The sequence below is a fragment of the Balaenoptera ricei genome, chromosome 5 (assembly GCF_028023285.1).
Source record: "Balaenoptera ricei isolate mBalRic1 chromosome 5, mBalRic1.hap2, whole genome shotgun sequence".
Lineage (NCBI taxonomy): Eukaryota > Metazoa > Chordata > Mammalia > Artiodactyla > Balaenopteridae > Balaenoptera > Balaenoptera ricei.
In genome coordinates this window covers 79,053,771-79,072,957 of record NC_082643.1, presented here as the reverse complement: position 1 = coordinate 79,072,957, position 19,187 = coordinate 79,053,771, and the positions used below count along the sequence as shown (strand labels likewise).

Genomic DNA, 19,187 nt, shown 5'->3' with positions numbered 1-19,187 from the left:
ACTCAAAATGTGTATCAGATTTCTTTTGTTATTTACATGTGTGAAAATTTATTTAGAACAAAAAGTTTGAGGATCAGATTTCCCCACTGAGTTGTGTACATGAAACTGTAGCAAACGTAAGAGGGATCAGCTTAACTCAAAAGAATGACCAGGTCTCTGATATTTACTAGGTATTCTAACTTCTGGGTTATGATGATCCCAAACAACCTCCTTAAAAATGAGCAGTGAGGAGACCCAGAAGAGTGAGTGAGATCCCAAGATCCTGAACCTCAGCCTGTACCAATACCCGGCTCTTTAGAGATAGACTGCTGACCCCTCGCAGAGTGATGCTGCCTTCCAAGGGAGATGTTGGGTGGAGTAGAGATTTCCTGATCTGGTGTTAGGACATCCCAAAAAAACTCCTCATGAAATTAAACAACTGTAGGGGCAAAGCTTGCTAATGGGTTTCTGCACCTTGAAATAGTAACAGCTACTGTTTCGCAGATTTGCATCTGGAACAGGTGTTGTTCTTAAGTGTTTTGTGTGCATTACTCACAACAGCCTTCTGAGATCGCATTATTATCATCCCCTTTTTTACAAAGAAGAAACTGAGGCACAGAGAGCATGAATACCTTGCCGAGGGTTATAGGGACTATCAGGGCAGAGCTGGAGCGCCCAGCCTTTTACGGTTCCTTTTTTTAGGGTAGCATTTTCACAAAATGAGCAACTGAAACAGCAGTCATAACTACTGCCCAGAAACCATTAGAATCCCAAACCATAAAATCGAATAACTGGGAGAGACTTCTAATGTTATCTGGGATTCTCTCCCAGGGTCCCAGAGGCAAATGAGATATATTTAACTGTTCATTTTTTTTTCCCCTCAGCATTTTACTTCCTGAAGTTCTCTTAATGAAGATGAAAATTTTCAGTCAATGGCGTGAAAGTTGAAAGTTTAAAATAAACTGATAAACTGTTTTCTTTTTATTAAAGGGTCTTAATAATCGAGCTTTATAAAAACTCTCTCAGTTCTCCATTTTCTCTGCTATTTGTTTGTACATTTATATAATTGAAGTTCTTGTCCCCCCCCCCACCACTAGTTCATGTTCACTTTTCCATGTATCTAAACTTTATTCTTTCATATCATCCCTCTAAGCATCAGGGTAGGAAGGTAAAGTGATACTCAAAACAGACAGTTTTTTTTGCTAATCGTAAGTGAGAAATTAGTGAAGTCACTCAAGATAAGATGCACCTTTTTATTCTCTTCCTAGTCACTTCTTTGGGTGCTTGAAAAAGTTGTTGATAAGGGACATGTATTTACATTTTTACCAAGATAAAAAACACGTTTCATTCAGTGACTCTCTTGATTTTTATGTCTAAATTTTATTATTCTTTATCTCACAAGATTGTTTACCCTCATCAAATTCTTTTCACCAATCTTTTTTCCCCCATACACTCTTGTATAAAACATTCACATGTTATTTGGAATATTTTAAGAAATTTAGATTCAAATTTAAAAGACAAAGAAGTCTTTCATTGCAGTTAGAGGCCAACTGTTGATATGTAAGCTTGTAATGTATCAAGTAATTAGTTATTAGGAGAGCAAATGGATGGAGTAGAACTTGTTAATTCCATCAATCAGCAGGGGAAGCCTGAAAAAACTACAGATTTTTCCTAGCTCTTCCCACCTGCCATTTCTCTCCACCAACTTCCTTTCTGGAAGAGAGAAAGTTCACAGTAATGCTGTGTAACCTGATTTGATTTCAGTCCCCCCTCCCCCCTGGAAAGGTGTGCAGGTGCAGGAAGGGGAGTCTGGGTGAGGAGCCGGGAAGGTAGGGAGGATGGCGGGCAGCTAGTGAGGGAGCCGGTGCTGCACCTGGAGCCTGGGTCCTGAGTCCTGAGTGAGGGGCTTCCTCGCCTGACCACTAGCACTGCCTGAAGTTCTCTCTCAAGGAGGAATAATAGTGACAGTAAAGGTTTGAGTCTGTGAAGACAGTAGTGCCAACTTTTTTTTTGGCGGGGGAGGGGGGGGAGATAAAAATCAAATGTACATTGAGCCTCTTTAAGAGACTCAAACTAAATGCCAGTTATGTAAAGGATCAAATGTAGATACATCCTACAACGTGGTTGCCTGAGACTTAGGAGTTTGACTTCTTACATTTTCCCCTAAAGAATAATAAATGTGAGAAAACAGTACAGCGTTCAGCCTAGTCCCACAGAATTCTACAAGAAAGCAAATTTCTATTAAGGGAAAGAGACTCTCCTAGCACTTTGCACCTCCCTCTAGTGTAGCCCCTAACTCTTCTTACTGTCATTACTTATCTACATGTCTGTCTCCCCCTAGAGTGTGAGCTCCTCCAGGGCAGGAACCCTGTTTTTATTCATCTTTGTGTCCCGGTGCCAAGCACAGTGCCTGGCTCATGGTAGGTGCTCACTCCATGTTTGTTGAATGAATATAGCAGTGCTTCTTGGGTTGATCTGCTAATTTCTTTTTGTTTATTTTGTTGGGTTTTTTGTTTGTTTGTTTTTGCCCAGTGTTGTTAATGCTTTTGGTACCCTGAAGGAAAGGAAGAGCCTTTCACTCACCATTTTGCATTTGGCATTGGCTTTCCTAGGAATCACCCTTCAGTCATCGTGCAGCCCGGGAAGAGACCTTTACCTGTGGAATCTCCAGACACCCAGAGGAAGCGGCGGATACACAGATGTGACTATGATGGATGCAACAAAGTATACACTAAAAGCTCTCACTTGAAAGCACACAGAAGAACACATACAGGTATTAGAAATACAAGACTCGCTTCATCTTTCTTCTTAAGAAGTACTAGCATGGAATGTTAAGACAAATGTTCTAGCTTTCAGAGATTATTGTAAGGAAATTTTTTCAGGCATCTTGAAAGTTACCATAGTCAGCTACAGATGTCTCTTGTCAGTTGTGAAAAATGAAGTTTTCGATAATGATTTGTTTTTATAATAGAGTAGATTCAGGGTTATCTATTCAAGGCCCCTTGCAACCACTTGCAGTTCTGTGGTCTCTGTAGTAAGAGAGAGAGAAGGGCATGAAACCTCCACTGGGAACAGAGGGGGAAAGTGCCCTTAACCATGGGCCTGTTTCATCAAAGATGTGGCCTTCATATAGGCTGTCACTTAATAAGTGTTGTACATTATCAAATTCACGATGGCAAAAAGAGAAAAAAAAGTTCTTTATACAGAACAAGTAAATGCAGCAGTTTATAGAAATGGAATTCAAATGGAAGACAGTCATCGAAGGAAAGAAAAGTGAAGAAATTTGGGTAATTATCGTCTTCTAAAACTGAGGGAACTTACAGGCGATTGCCTGCCATATTTGTTGTAGGATATTTTCCAGTTTGCCAGGCGTTGCATATAGAGCGTACAGACAGATCTTATAAAAATTGTTAAATAGGTGAGGAAAACGTAAAATTGTCCCCTGTGCTCATGAACATTTTGTAGCAAAACATCTTAAGGAATTCGTACAAAAATGTTTTAAACAAACCTGATTAATTGCAGTTGGTATTGGTGATTAATGTTTATGGAAAGCCTCATCTGAGCTGACCTCATACTCTTGGATGTGAACTTCTAGTGTAATAGCAATTTCCCTCTCTGTACATTTCCTTAACTCAGAATGTAGAATATTTGGAGTTTTGTGAGTCATTCTTGTTAGGAACATTTACAAAGAGAAGAATCCGGGGTTTGGAAGAGGAGAGGAAGTGAAGTGTCTGGCAGAGCGGAAGTGAAGGTTTTGCGTGCATCCTGGGAAGGAGGCAAAGGAAGCCAAGGGGATCCAGCCAGACACAGTGTTCTTTGGCTTCCTCACTGTGTTGCCATGGAGAGAGCTGAGGGTGACAGCCTTGCGGTTAGAGGACCACCCAATGGGCAGTGCCAGATAGACTCATGAAAGCCTCCTCAGGGCATGAACGGGCCCTGAGGGGTGGATGTTACCAGAGGCCAGCCTAAGAGTAAAAAGACATTGGATATTTGGGTAACAATTCAGATGTACGAAAAATAACTCTTAACGTGTATATTCTGTGCAACAAAGCAGAGAGTATAAATTCTGAATATGTCATTGAAATGCCAAGGAATTGCAATCCTTTAAGGTTTCTAGAAAACAAGAGATAGTAAATGGGAATGAATCTGTCATGGCCATTACCCAATATTACTGATTAAAACATGTAAAATTACCATTAACTGCCTTTTTATTTGTAAAGGCCTTCAAACTGCCGTCCTCGTGACTTTCCCACAAAGGTCTTCTTTTTCTCACCTGTAAGTTATCGTCACACAGGAGAGGGTTGTAGAAACCTGACTTCTGACAGGGTGGGGAGGAGTTTACTATATTTTCCGTACATCTGAATTAAAGCATTATACTTAGGCGTTGTTGTTCTTGACTAAACAAAAAATAAAATGTTGAAATCCCTGATAAATATTTGTTGCTAGGGACTTAGGGACTTCACATTTTTAGAAAACTATTGAAAAGAATAAGAAAATCCCACAAACTTTCAGTTTGGACTTCTCTTTGAATGGATAGCACTGCATGTAGCTAAGCTCCTAAGTAGGTTTACGACTTGGAGGTCAACAAATACGGATCACCGGGTATTAAAAACTTATTCATCGCCTCCATTGAGGGCAAAACCAAAATTATTTGATAGCCCCTCAGAGTGGATTTCAGTGCCATAAATATGCTTTAAGAACTCTTAAAATCCCCCTCACCCCCTTTTTTGGGCAGAAAGCCAATTTCATATTAAGACAATCTGTGTTTCTTATTTGTCGCCTAGTGGTTCAAGGGACAAATGTATGGTCCTATCTTGGAAATAATGTTTGTCAAGAGCTTTAGCTCAGAAATATTTACTGTCTTTAATTATTAATATCATTTTGCTCTTAGAAAAAATAAGCTCTTTTTTCCCCACCTTTCTGCAGGAGAAAAACCCTACAAATGTACATGGGAAGGATGCACATGGAAATTTGCTCGGTCTGATGAACTCACGAGACATTTCCGAAAACATACTGGAATCAAACCCTTCCAGTGTCCAGACTGTGACCGCAGCTTCTCCCGCTCCGACCACCTTGCCCTCCATAGGAAACGCCACATGCTCGTTTGAATGCCTCTATCTCCCGCCTCAGCGTGGCTCCCACTCTCCCAGCTCTCTCTCTGTCCTCCCTCCCATTATCTAACTCATCTTTTTACATGTACATTTTAATTTTGATTCAGCTGGTCTGAATCTCTGAATTTATATCATTCAAACTTCCATATGGTCAGTAGTAAATATTCTCTAATCCTCCCTCTCCTTACCACGGGTCAGACCTAAAGAATGTGAACACTTTTTTTTTTTTTCTTTTTTTTTTCCGGGGATGCTAAGCAAACCCTTCTTAGAGATAACGTTTAATGTAATGAAAACAAGGGAACATGTAAACTAACATAACCAATTGTTTCTCCATGTAATCCTCAAAAGAATGTCAAAGTAAATGTATTAGAAATACAGTATCCAGCCTGCTGGTCCTTGCCAGAGGCATCCAGACCTCTGTGCTCTGTGATCGAGTTTGGTGCTCCACAGCAAAAAGAAGGGTGGAACCTTTCACAGATGAGCTAGACATGCAACAGGCTTTCAGACTAGTACAGTCAACTCTTCCATTGTCCTTCACAGATCTGGCTTGTCAATTTGGATTTATCGCTTCATCTAAATGTACGTCCTTTACCCTCCTTTGTGCCTGCAGCTACTAAGGAGGTCTTTGCCACCACTGGGAGGTGAGCCAGAGCTGCTGATTTAGGTGGATGACGTCTATCAGTTGAGGGGGTGCATGCTGTACTTGCTAGCGTGGAGTCGGAGCAAAGGGGCATCAGCAGGGGCAGAGCAAGGCGGGCGAAGGAGGAAGCCAGCCATTCCTGCTCGCCTAGGGCTTTTCGGTGACAGTTCATCATTTGGTCCGCTGGGCAGTACATTCTCAGAGCTTCAGTCTCTATGCACGTTCAGCTGTGCGGAACCCTACTGCAAAGCCAGATACTGATGGGGTTCTCCATGCACCTGTCTCTGTTTCTACAATGTCCTTAATGTGGATTACCAAGCATTGATAGGGGTGCCACAAAAATATTTGCTCAGTAATGGGAAAAAATCTTTTGGGTAAGGGTATGAATGGTCTTCTTTAATGGCCTTCTTTTACCCCACCTACTTAACAGCTTTTCTGCAAACAGGGAAACGTTGAGTGGTAATTGTATTCCCCTATCAAATTAATCACGGAGGCTTCATATGGAGACTTTTCTGTGTGAGCTGTAAGGTGCCAAACTGGCTGTCATCTGTGTTCATGACACATATCATAAATAAGCATCTGCTAATGCTTTAGTAGATTCCTTCAATTTAAGACCTGAGTGACACTATTTGTAAATATAAATAGTTGTGAAGCACACATACCTTTCTTGGGGGACAGATTTCTGAAAAGTCTAGAAAACCACAGTTCAGGGATTCATAAATGTAGCTCAAATTCCCAAATGTTTACTGTCGGAGCTGGCAATCTCCTATCACTATCAAGTATCCTGTCAGAAGAACAAACTGAAAATGACTCGTGTTTATGTTGAAGATTAATAGCACCATTATTTAGGGGAAGTTTTTCAAAAGCAGGCTTTTGAGCACCATAGTGTAAATGCCAGTAAAAATAATTTATGTGTAGAAATGCCATTGGTCCTAAATTTGAAGAAAGTGGGTGACGGTGGTGTAGTGTGGGTGCATTTGAGCAAATGCACCTTCATCCCTCGATAAAGGATGGAGGAGCAGAGAGAAGAATGGAATCCTGAACATTCATCCCAGCCACAACTCAGGATCCAACACAACCTTAACTGGGAGGAATACACTGTTCAATTGTTTTAAAAGACAGTGCATGAGTGATTCTGGAGGCCTGCAAATTGTGTGGGGAGCTTACTTTGATGGCGCCGTGTTAATAAAAGTTAGTTGTAGGGACTGCACACCTAAGAGATCCCCCTCGTAAGCCCTCGGATCCAACTGAAAGGAGATGTAGTTGAGAAATGCAAAGTAATTTGTTATTGTGGCACTTGGTTTTTCTTTTTTTTTTTTAAGCACTGCAAAATTTGTTTAGAATATTAAAACATCCTTATGAGGCTTTTTTTTTTTTTTTTTTTGCAACTATGACATGAATTGAGGGATTAAAAAAAATGGCTCTTGGAAAAGTAGGTATTGTCTGTATTGTAGATGCTTAGTCACATTCATGCCAAAATGTTTATTGCTTGAAATGGTTCTTCCACAACACACCGAAGAATTAAGTTGGAGTGCAAAGAACATTTTTGTTTTAATGGAGATAACCAGTTTGTGTGTGTTCTAACCCATCTTGAAGGTGGGAAAAGGGGCAAGAAAGGACAGAATTGATCTTTGAATAATTAGCTGTGAGTCTGAGTCCAGCTGATAGAAAGCTTCGTGGGTTCTCATGAAATTTGACGTGTATGCTATGGCATATTGACATTTTTTTTCAGAAAAGCAAGCAAGACCCTGCAAAGACTATTACATTACTATTCAGCTTGCTTAGATTATGCTAACAGTTCATTTCAACTCTGAAAGAAAAGCAACCCAGGAAGCTATTCTCTGTTCTCATGCTGGTCTGTATACTTTAGTTACCAATTGGCTCTTAACCAAATTTTCCTTTTTTATATATATTTGTATTTTACTATGATAGTTGAGAAATTTAGTCTCTTAGTAATTTTTAGCTGTTATTGTGGAAGACCTCCAATACAAGATAAGGTACCCTTGAACGTGTGGTTTTAATGATATGCCATGTTACTATCAATGGTGATTTTAATTGCAATATTTTAAATTGATGAGAATGATTTGTAAACATGGAGTTAGTGTTGTGTAAATTCTGTTTATTATAGAATTTCTTTCATTATTATCCAAGTGTCATCCTGGGGGAGAAGTCAGAAAAATTAAATCTGTAACCATCATATTTTAGAGTTCTAAAGTGTGAATCTACATCGCAAATGGGCATTAACATTCTAAATCGCCTGGTTTTGAGAACGTGTTAGCAGCATAGCTATGTTCAACTAAGGAAATGCTAAATATCAGAAGTTTCAAGAGCCTTAGAACAGATTTACAGGGGAACTATATATGAATGTGTATATTTTATTAAACACCCATCTGCACTATCAGTGTTGCACTAATGTGGAATTTGAAAAACTATATTGCTGATACTGTATATCTACACATCATTCCTGATTAGATTGTTTTAAAGACAATCTCAAAGGTCTAAGGTTTTAGAATAATTTGATTGGTTTGAAAATATACAGTCATCTTGAAGGAATTGCCGTCATACATGAAGTTGCTCAGAGTGGCCTTTATTCTCTTGTTGGTCAAGGTTAACAAGTTCTAAATGATTGCAAATTCACTTAAATAATACATTTACAAAGCCATTTTACATGCATTAAACGAGGGCTACAACAATATTATGTTTTACAAATACTAGCACTTTTTTTTTTTTTTTTTTGCTGTTATGTACTTAGTGTTAGAGGGTCAAAATAATCTTTCTGCTTAGCATCTCTTAAACCATACCTGCAAGTATAGCAGGATTATTACATTTACAGTACTTTAATACTTGTATAAACTATGCAGAAATTTTTAATAAAGTGTAATATATTTTATAAGCTAATAAGACTGAATGGGTAAAGGTTTTTAGCATGCATTAGTATACTTGCAAATACTGAAACATTTTGGTAATCTTTCTTACTAAAGATGTGAATGTTTAATGTTCTTGCTCTGTTTCTACTCGGTAGTCCAATGGGAATTCAGTAATGACATTTTGTCATGTCAAACTGTGAACATAAATTTGTACTGTACAGTCCTCATATATACAGTATGCAATATATGTATTATATACTTGTTAATAAAACCATCAGAATATTACATGTGATCATGTGATTACTATGTATGCAGTGATCACTAAGAACAAAACTTAGCAAAGTAACATGTAAGAGGCCCTTACTTAGAAATTTCAAAATAAATCACCCTTTGATAGGCAATCATTAATGGAAGGAAAGAAAAACAGATCTAACTGGAAAATGTACTATATGAGCTAACTCAGCCCTAAAGCTGTGTCCCTGGTTTTCTGATAAGAAGTTTTCTAAGTACAAACCATAAACTTGTAGACAACCCAGCATAAACCTACAAATTCACCTAGTGCATTCTTGGAATATTTTATTGTTTATGACCCTACCTGCTTCCAAAAAGAATTTTCAGTTTCTTGTGTGTAGTACTTTAAATTTTTAAATAAAAGATCAGGATTCGTAGCTTGGGCAGTGGGGAATCAGGAATTAAGGTAAATCTGGTAAATAAGGTAAATAAAAACATGATTTTTCAAGCCTTCAGTAAGCCGTTTCCATGGACACTACTGTGTCCTTAGCATCACAGGAACAAGTAGTTTCTGGTGGGCATTGAGAGTTCTTGTTTAAGACAAAATGTCTACTCCCTTGCTCCACCTAAATGTAATTGAAGCTAAGATACTGGCTTTTTAGGTCTCTCAGCAGCTTCCTCCAGCCAGACTTCATCTTAGCATAACATGAAATAATGTCTGACTGGCGCTTGTCACATGACTCAACTTCACAGGTTGGACGGGAGGGAGGATGGGGAGGAGGCTGAATTCAGCCTTCTCCAGGGAACTTCTCTGCTTTTATACTGTGATCATTGACTGCAAGCTCAAAAGGTATTATATGTGACGATGACATCCTAATGGAATATCACCTTGGATTAGTGCAAATAATTGGCTGTAATTCTCCCACTATATTTCATATATGGGTGGGATGATACTTGCTGATTTCAAAATGAGACCCAGTCTTCTAAGGAAATACTTTCTTAAAGCTGGATTCTGCCTGAGTGAGTGATCAGAATGGTGACAAATATAGATTTTATGAGAAACTAAATTCTTTGAGGAATGGTTGAACAAATTAAGATGTTCAGCACACACACACAAAAAGCATAATCATTGCCCAATACTTTAAATGCTGTCAGGTCAAAGAAGGGATTAGGAGCCTTGCTGGGGGCAAGTTATCAAGTCTAGTATGCCTTCAAGGAAAGAAGTGGCTTTCAGGGATGGGTTGAGATGGTAGTGAAAACACATACCTATAGGTGTCTAAGTTGAACTATTACAGACCAGAGTGACCTGTGTGTGTGTACAAGACAACAATGAATTGCCCTTCAAGGGTACATTTATTTTAAGATGTGTAAACTGATCCTGTTACCATTTCCTATTATCTGAGCTGATCACAGTCATGGTGGCTGGAATGAGACCGTTTATATAGCGAGTGACCCCCAAGTGAAAATGACATGCCATAATTAGAATTCTCTTTAAACTTACTACTTTGGTGGGGGGCGGTTCTGACCAACTTTAGACATATTTATTGCTTTGAGCGCTTCTGTTTGTTCTGTTCCTGGTTTTGCATTCCCCGTGGGTGTCCTGAGTGGTCTGGGTTAAGGATAGAAGACAGAAACTGGATCTGCAGGTTCCTAGACTGTATCTCTCTTTTACACTGAATACATTCAGTGTTTCTTCCTTCTCAAGACTCAGTATATTAGGGTTCTCCAGAGAAGCAGAACGAATAGGTTATATAGATACAGATATAGATGATATAGATATAAAGAGGTTTTTAATGTGGAATCAGCTCACATGATTAGGGAGGCTGAGAAGTCCCATGATCTGCTATTTACAAGCTAGGAGACCCAGGAAAACCAATGATGTAATTCTAGTCCAAAAGCCTGATAACCAGGGGAGCCAATGGTATAAAGCCCAGTCCAAGGGCCGGAGAAGACCAATGTCCCAGCTCATGAAGACAGGAAGCAAAAGGGGCAAATTAGTCCTTCCTACACCTCTTTGTTTGATGCAGGCCCTCGGTGAATTGAATGATGCCCACCCACACTGGGGAGAGAATCTACTGAGTGCACAGATTCAAATGCTAATCTCATCCAGAAACACCCTCACAGACACACGCCAAAATACTGTTTAATCTAGGCACTCTACAGCCCAGTCAAGTTGACATTAAATTAACCATCACACTCAGGAACTCCAAAAGCCCAAGGAATTGGCTTCTAAAGAATTCTGTGTGGCAGAGGAGGGCTTTGAGGACCCTCAGTGCTTACAGATCTGCTCTAGATTTCATCTCCTGCTACAAAGGCCAACTGCTTCCCTGTAAGTTGCACACCTTCACAGCTATACTCATGCAATCCCTCAGCGAAACTAAAATCCCACCACACATTCAAACCAGCATCCTCAGCCCCTACTTCTTGCTCTAAACACTTGACCCTGCCTCCTTGAGATCACTCATTACACTGTAATTATTTGTCCAAGACTCTCTTCCCCACCAGAATGAGAAACCCCACGGGCTGGGATGGGACTTCTTCACATCTGTGTCCTCAGCACCACACACAGAGTGAATACATCATTAGATAGTGGTTGAAAGAATAGGTGACTCTGAGTTCTAGTCTTAACTTGGGCACTAACATCTTTCTGACCCCTTCATATCAAAGGGACCACCTCTGAAACTTCTCCTGAATTTGTCCTCTGATGTCCATTGCCATCTGCTGCCCCAGCTCAGGCCTCTGGGACTATCACAGAAGTCCCCTCACTCTCTCACTTCAATCATCCTCCTCCACACCAGCCACCAGGACCATCCTTCCGAAACAAAGATCTGATCATGTTATTGTCCAGCTGTTTAAAATCCTTCCATGGCCCTCATTGCACCTGAATTGGTTCTTCTAAATTCAGCCCTATTCCCTTTAAAGCCTCATCTATTATCATAAAATTTTTCTTTTTCTTTTTCCCTAAGAACCCTCAAACACTCTCCAGACTCTATGACTTTGATAGTTGCACAAGGTATTCAGGGAGATACTCAATAAACTCCTACCCATCTTTCAAAACCCGACTCAAAAGTAACCTTTTCTTTAGGATTTCCTTGGGTGAATTCCACTCACACTTTCTATAGTGATATTCTCTCCCTAATTTTTTTCTGTGCCTCCATAACCCTTGTGTTTCCCTCAATTATTTGCACTTATCACTCTGCATTTTCACTTTGCCTGTCTCCTTCCCTCACTAAATTTCAGATCATCCAAAGATGATTCTCTTCCAGATGCCCAATGTCCAATCCCCAGGGCCAGGCACAAATCAGTACTAAGGGAAGGTATGTTGAGGGAACAAATGGGTAATAACAACTAACATTAACTGAGCATTTACTGTATGTGCGGTACTATTCTAAGTACTTTGTGAGTATTAATTAGTTTACCTCTCAAGACTGTAAGGCATGTAATTATTGTCATTACCTTTTTACAGAGGGAAATCGAGCACAGTCAGTTTAAGTAATTTACCCAGGTCACAAAGATAGGCAGTGGAAGAGCCAGGTTCAAATTCAAGCTAACTCCAAAGCCTGCTCTCTTAACTATTACATGAGTCGTTTTCTGATCTGGGTGACCTCCAGGCCGTGTTGGTGCCTCCTCTCAAAATGCAACCCACGTGTGCTTGCCTTTGCTCATATGGAGCTATCTTCTGGGATGCCTTCCCCCACCATCCCAGGCTCCACTCACTCATTTCTTAACTAAAAAAAAATACTACTAATTCTTCAATGATTGCACAGCCAGAACTTTCCAAGGGGTAAAGGAAGAGGAAATTTTGCTGATTTCCATAAATGAGGCTTGATGTCTTTTTTTTAAAGTGCCCGGTGTATTGAAGTCTAATTTACATAAAGTTATTCTTTTTAGTGTACATTTCAATGAGTTTCGACAAGCACATACAGTCATGTAGTCACTATAATCAAGACATAGAAAATTCCATCCTCCCTAAAACTCCCTCATGCTCCTTTGTAGTCAACATCCTCCTCCAGGCCTACTTTGTTTCCCTATAATTTTGCTTTTTTCAAAATGGATGTAGCTTTTTGAGTTCGGCTTCTATCACTCGGCATTGTGTATTTGAGATTCATCCATGTTGTTATATGTATCATTGGTTTATTCCTTTTAATTATTTAATATGAACGTTCCACAATATGCTTATACATTCGTCAGGTGAAGGATATTCAGATTGTTTCCAATTTGAGGCAATTATGAATAAAGCTGCTACAAATATTTACCAAAGGTTTTTTATGTTAGCATAAGTTTTCATTTCTCTTGCACAAATGCTTAGGATTGCTAGATTGTGTGATCAGTAAATGTTTAGTTCTCTAACAAACTGCCAAGCTGTTTTCCAGAGTCACTGTACCACTTTTGCATTTCCACCAGCAATGTATGAGAGTTCTAAGGTACTCCACAACCTTGCCAGCACTTAGTATTGTCAAGTGTTTTGCTTTATGCATCCTAATAGGTCAAACGGTATCTCACTGTGCTTTTAATTTGTATTTCCCTCATGACTTATTATGAGCCTCTTTTCATGTGCTTATTTGCCATCCATATATCTTCTTTGGTAGAGTAAGACTTTCTGTGCAAGTCTTTTGTCCACTTTTTATTTGGTTGTTTGATTTCTTACTATTGAGTTTTAAGAAGTCACTATATATTCTGGATGTAAGTCCTATTTTGCTAATATTTTCTCCTAGTTTGTGGCTTGTCTTTTCATTCTCTTAACAGTATCTTCTGAAAGCTGATGTGTTTAATTTTGATAAAGTTTAATTTATCAACTATTTTTCTTTTATGGATCATACATTTTGTATCCTAAGAAATTTTTGCCTAACCCAAAGTCACAAAGATTTTTTTCCTATTTTTTCTTCTAGAGATTTTATAGCTTCAGGTTTTCCATTTAGGTCTATGGTCCATTTGGGGTTAATTTTTGTATATAATGTATGAGTCAAGGTTAGTTTTTTAATATACATGTCCAATTGTTCCAGCATCATTTATTAAGATTATTTTTTCTCCATTAAATTGCCTTTGCATCTTTGTCAAAAAGATCAACTAACCATATATGCATGGGTCAATTTCTGGACTTTGTGTTTCATTAATCTATGTGTCCATCCTTTCACCAATATCACACAATTTTGATTACAGTAGCTGAAACTGAAATCTTTTACATAAATCCTTGGACATGAGCAAACGTAAAACACTTCTAGAAGAACACGCTCTTACCCCATGACACAGAGAAAGCCCTACTTTGATTTAAGTTCACAAGCCAAACTAACAAACACTATAAGCAAGAGTCAGCAGCCACTGCAAAAGACACAACAGAAGAAAGTCATATGGTGGAATTGTCAGAAAGAAACTATAAAATAAGTACATTTACAGACATAATGGGATTAATCAAGGCCCTAAGAAAAGGGCCTCTGGTTCCAGTCAAGATATGAATAAGTGCATTCCACTCTATTCCTCCTGCTGATTACAACAGAAAACTCTAGAGTAAAACATATAAGAGGACACAGTGAGGGGGAAGGGTAAGTTGGGACGAAGTGAGAGAGTAGCATGGACTTATATACACTACCAAACATAAAATAGATAGCTAGTGGGAAGCAGCTGCATAGCACAGGGAGATCAGCTCAGTGCTTTGTGACCACCTAGAGGGGTGGGATAGGGAGGGTGGGAGAGAGGGAGACACAAGAGGGAGGAGATATGGGGATATATGTATACGTATAGCTGATTCACTTTGTTATACAGCAGAAACTAACACACCATTGTAAAGCAATTATACTCCAATAAAGATGTTTAAAAAAAAACATAAAAGCAACTATAGGGCTTCCCTGGTGGTGCAGTGGTTAAGAATCCGCCTACCAATGCAGGGGACATGGGTTCGAGCCCTGGTCCGGGAAGATCCCACATGCCACAGAGCAACTAAGCCCATGTGCCACAACTACTGAGCCTGTGCTCTAGAGCCCGAGAGCCACAACTACTGAGCCCACGTGCCACAACTACTGAAGCCCACGAGCCTAGAGCCTGTGCTCTGCAACAAGAGAAGCCACCGCAATGAGAAGCCCACGCACTGCAACGATGAGTAGCCCCCGCTCGCCGCAACTAGAGAAAAGCCCTCGCGCAGCAATGAAGACCCAACGCAGCCAAAAATAAATAAATAAACAAAATTAAAAAAAAAAAAAAAGCAACTGTAAGTAGACTCTGAAAGGTGACAAAAAGATGATAGACCAGCTGGAGAACTTAGAACTTGAAGGACAACCCAGCAGTAAGTTCCTTGAGGTAGTTTTTTGTTTATCTGATTTCCTGTCATATATCCTGGGAGCTAGAGCAGCCCACAACCTGGAACCACTACCAGGTACAAACAAAAAAAAATAACAAAAAACAACTCTCTCAAAAAAGGACCAAGAGGATGACTCTACAGGATAGAACGTTTTTGAATATAAATGTCTTAGTCCAGACAAATACCTTAAAAGATGCAACGTCCCCCATTGTCCATTGCCCACCATGCTGCAGAGTCTATGGGATAGAGCCCAATCATTATCACCACTCTGCACAAACTGAATGTCAAGCAAAGAAGTGTCTCCCCTGCCCTTTCTGCTGTGGTGAGGAGCTCTGACAACTATCCCTATTCTGCATTAAATAAACACATGGAGAAGCAGCGCTTCGTCTCCTGCCACCAAGCACGGTGGTGAGAGACTGTGGGGTGGAGCCCTGTTGACAATGCCTACCCAGCACTAAGCAGCAAAGCATCCCTTCCCCCTTCCAACTAGAGAGTTGGGAGAGGATTATGGAGAGGAGGGGGCAGGAGAAAGAGACCTTTTAATCGAAGTATGAAGTCCCAGGCTCATCTCTGAGTGGCTCAAGCAGTAAACTGACCAGAATCAACACATCAAAAGCTTTGAGAATTGAACAATAATGTGGAATACCACCCAGGTTTCAGACTGGCCTCTCAGTAGTACACAGTGGGGCAGACCAGAAAGGTACTGCAAAAGTTTAAAAGTTAAACCACAGCCCACAGAAGTGGGCCAGGATGTGTGTTCTAAATCTAAATGGGTTGACTGCTTGCTAAAATAGAAGATTTAAAGAGGAACCAGAGTCTCATAACATAATATACAGAATTTCTAAAATATAATCCAAAATTACTTGTTATAGCAAGAGCCAGGGCACCCTCATCTTGCATGAGAAAAGAAATCGACAGATACTAACAGACAGAAGTGTTGAATTGTCTGACAAAGATTTTAAAGGAAGTTTCATAAAAATTCTCTTAAAAGCAATTATGGGCATTCTGGAAACAAACAGAAAACTGAAAATCTCAGCAAAGAAACAAGATATAAAAAAAGAATCGAGTGGAAATTTAGAACTGAAAAATAAAACATCTCACTGGATGAGCTCAATAACAGAGACCACAGAGGAAAGAGTCAGTAAACTTCAAGATAGATCAATACAAATTATCCAGTCTGAACAATATAGAGAAAAGCAATTGAAAGAAATGAACACTGCCTTGGGGACCTGTGGGAGAATAACAAAAGATCTAATAACATTCATGTCATTGGAGTCCCAAAAGAGAAGAAAGTACAGGGCTGAAGAAATATTTGACAAGATAATGTAAAAACTCCCCCAATTTGTTGAAAGACAAAAAGACAAAAAAAAAAAAAGGCCTCCAGATTCAAGTAGCTGATTAAATCCCCCAAACAATAAACCCAAAGAAATCCCCACCCAGACACTTCATAATTAAACTGCTGAAATGAAAGACAAAAACCCAGGGTTAGATATAACATGGATGAAACATGATATTGAATTTTTACATTGGCAACTAAATAGATAATAAATACTAGAATTGTAAATGGTTTTTTTTAAGAGATTATCTTGGCAAATGAGAATGACAAAAAAGTCAGGGAGAAATACAACCTTATTGGGGGGGGGTGGGAGGAAGAGAGGGATGGGCTGGCAGAGATGGGCTGGCAGCCATATGGGAAATGAGTTTCAGAAAAGCAGCATAATTTACTCAAGAGTAGGTATAGTTTTGTGGGATCTGAAGCTTCTCCATTTGAGAGGGGAGAGGCTTTTAAGAAAAAGAATACAAAGCTATGAACACAAATACAAAATATGAAATCAGTTATGATTGTGAACGTTTATTTCAAATGAGAAAAGAAATCCCAATAAACTGTAAATTTTAAAAGCTGATAGATATGTTAAACATTACAGAATCTCTAACAATATCATACTGCCTCTTCACAAACCCCCTTGACCATTTCAACAACACTTGTTTTCTACATTTTTTGGCTGCATAGCCTCTTTCTATGACAACAATTTCATAATTTTTTTATAGAGCAAGAATAGAAAGACAAGTCAGTCTTTCCTCTGGTATGGTTGATTAAAATTTGTTTTTTTATTATTAATCATTGGATGTATAAAACATGCAGCTTCACACACAGATGTACTCACTTTTGTAGGAATGCTACAGGTTTGTGCCCTATAAATACAGAAATTCTGAAAACGTCTATTTCATGTGATTCCATCAAAAAGAAAAGACACGTTATGCTTCATTTTGAATGATATTCATTGTACTATTGAGTAGATTCTTGACAGGAAGGAACTTTTGTTTGGACCAGGGGTTGAGGAGGAGAACTGAGTCCCATGCTTATGATTTTACATGCCTGATGTCTGGTAGCATTTCCCCTGGGCTAGCTTCTGACCCTGTACATTTCAAACCTTGCTTCTCTTCCACTGGCACATCTGGGCCAGATGCCACAGGATCTTCTCTTATTGCTATACAGTCTCTGGCCCTGCAGCTTCACATTGCCACCAGGTTGAGCCAGCCCAGTGGGTGATAAAAATACTCCTGGATGTTATTCCCACACTGACGATAACGCAGCACAGAAGTAACATGAAAACTTGAATACATCCTACTAAGCCCAAACAAAATGAAATTCCCCAGTTAGTAGTCCTTTAAGAGAGTCCACAAAGTGTGCAAAGCTGCTCCAGTCCCACTAACCTTAGCAGAAGTCACAAAGGAAGCAGACAAGAGTCTTGACCAATTGCAGTCGAAACATCATACTTCTGCAAATATCAAAGAAACAAATGGCGAGGGAGCAGGACACCGGCTCCCTCCCAGGATTTGGAAGGGCCCGTGCAAGTGAGGCCCTGGAAGCTTCATCAGCTTCACAGCAAATCCAACTGGGACCCTACTGGGCTGCAAGCCTCGTTGACAATCCAGCTCATCTGCAGACCTGGTTAGAGAATACAGACTCTAAGGCCTCACCTCTGTAGATTCTGACCCGAGAGTGGAAAGGGAAGTGGTGTCTTTAGAAGCTAAGTGGGGTGGGTTGAAGTGGGCGTGGAGATGGGAGGAGGGAGAGGACGGAGAGTACCCACTGGGCCCTCATTATCTTATCTTAAATAAATGAAAAAATCCCTCCGGGGGACTTCCCTGGTGGCGCAGTGGTTAAGAATCCGCCTGGTCCGGGAAGATCCCACATGCCGCGGAGCAACTAAGCCCGCGCGCCACAACTACTGAGCCTCCGCTCTAGAGCCCACAAGCCACAACTACTGAAGCCCGCGAGCCACAACTACTGAAGCCGGTGCACCTAGAGTCCGTGCTCCGCAACAAGAGAAGCCACCGCAATGAGAAGCCCGCGCACCGCAACGAAGAGTAGCCCCCGCTCACTGCAACTAGAGAAAGCCCGCGCGCAGCAACGAAGACCCCAATGCAGCCAAAAAAATTAATTAAAAAAAAAAATCACTCCACAACTGGTCCCAGCAACCTGTAAACTGCTCTTCAACTTTTTTTTTTTTAATGATGTTCTGAACAATAAATGGAAAAACAACATTTTAGAAAGATTTTTTCTTTTCGAATGGACCATTCATTGCCTACAGAATAAAGGAGTCTCTTGTGGATTTCTTTTTTTTTTTTTTTTTTTTTTTTTGCTCTTCAACTTTTAGAGTCTCCTGGTTTTCCAAGAAATGGGGACCAGGGCCAGCTTCTCCAAATTGCTGTCACTGATCTTCTGCCACATACCCTACTTCTCCTTTTACTCTCCCATTTAGACCCTTTTTATTTATTCATTTTTAAAAATTTGTTTATTGAAGTATAGTTGATTTACAATGTTGTGTTAGTTTCTTCTGTACGGTAAAGTGATTCAGTTATACATATATACACTTTTTCATATTCTTTTTCATTATGGTTCATTACACAATATTGCATATAGTTCCCCGTGCTATAGAGTAGGACCTTGTTGTTTATCCAGTCTCTATATAATAGTTTGCATCTGTTAATCCCAAACTCCCAATCCATCCCTCTCCCACCCTCCCTCCACCTTGACAACCACAAGCCTGTTTTCTATACAT

General features: G+C 39.8%; 1 protein-coding gene across 5 annotated transcripts in view; it reads left to right on the top strand.

The window, feature by feature from the left end:
• The window catches only part of KLF3 (KLF transcription factor 3), a 37,731-nt gene extending 28,849 nt beyond the window's left edge, over nt 1-8,882 (top strand). For all 5 annotated transcript variants that reach the window (XM_059923202.1, XM_059923203.1, XM_059923200.1 and 2 more), the window contains 2 exons: nt 2,592-2,752; nt 4,906-8,882. In XM_059923202.1, coding sequence (XP_059779185.1) covers nt 2,592-2,752; nt 4,906-5,087 — 343 coding nt within the window. In that variant the 3' untranslated portion in view covers nt 5,088-8,882. The remainder of the gene's footprint in view (nt 1-2,591; nt 2,753-4,905) is intronic.
• The last annotated feature ends 10,305 nt before the right edge of the window (nt 8,883-19,187 follow it).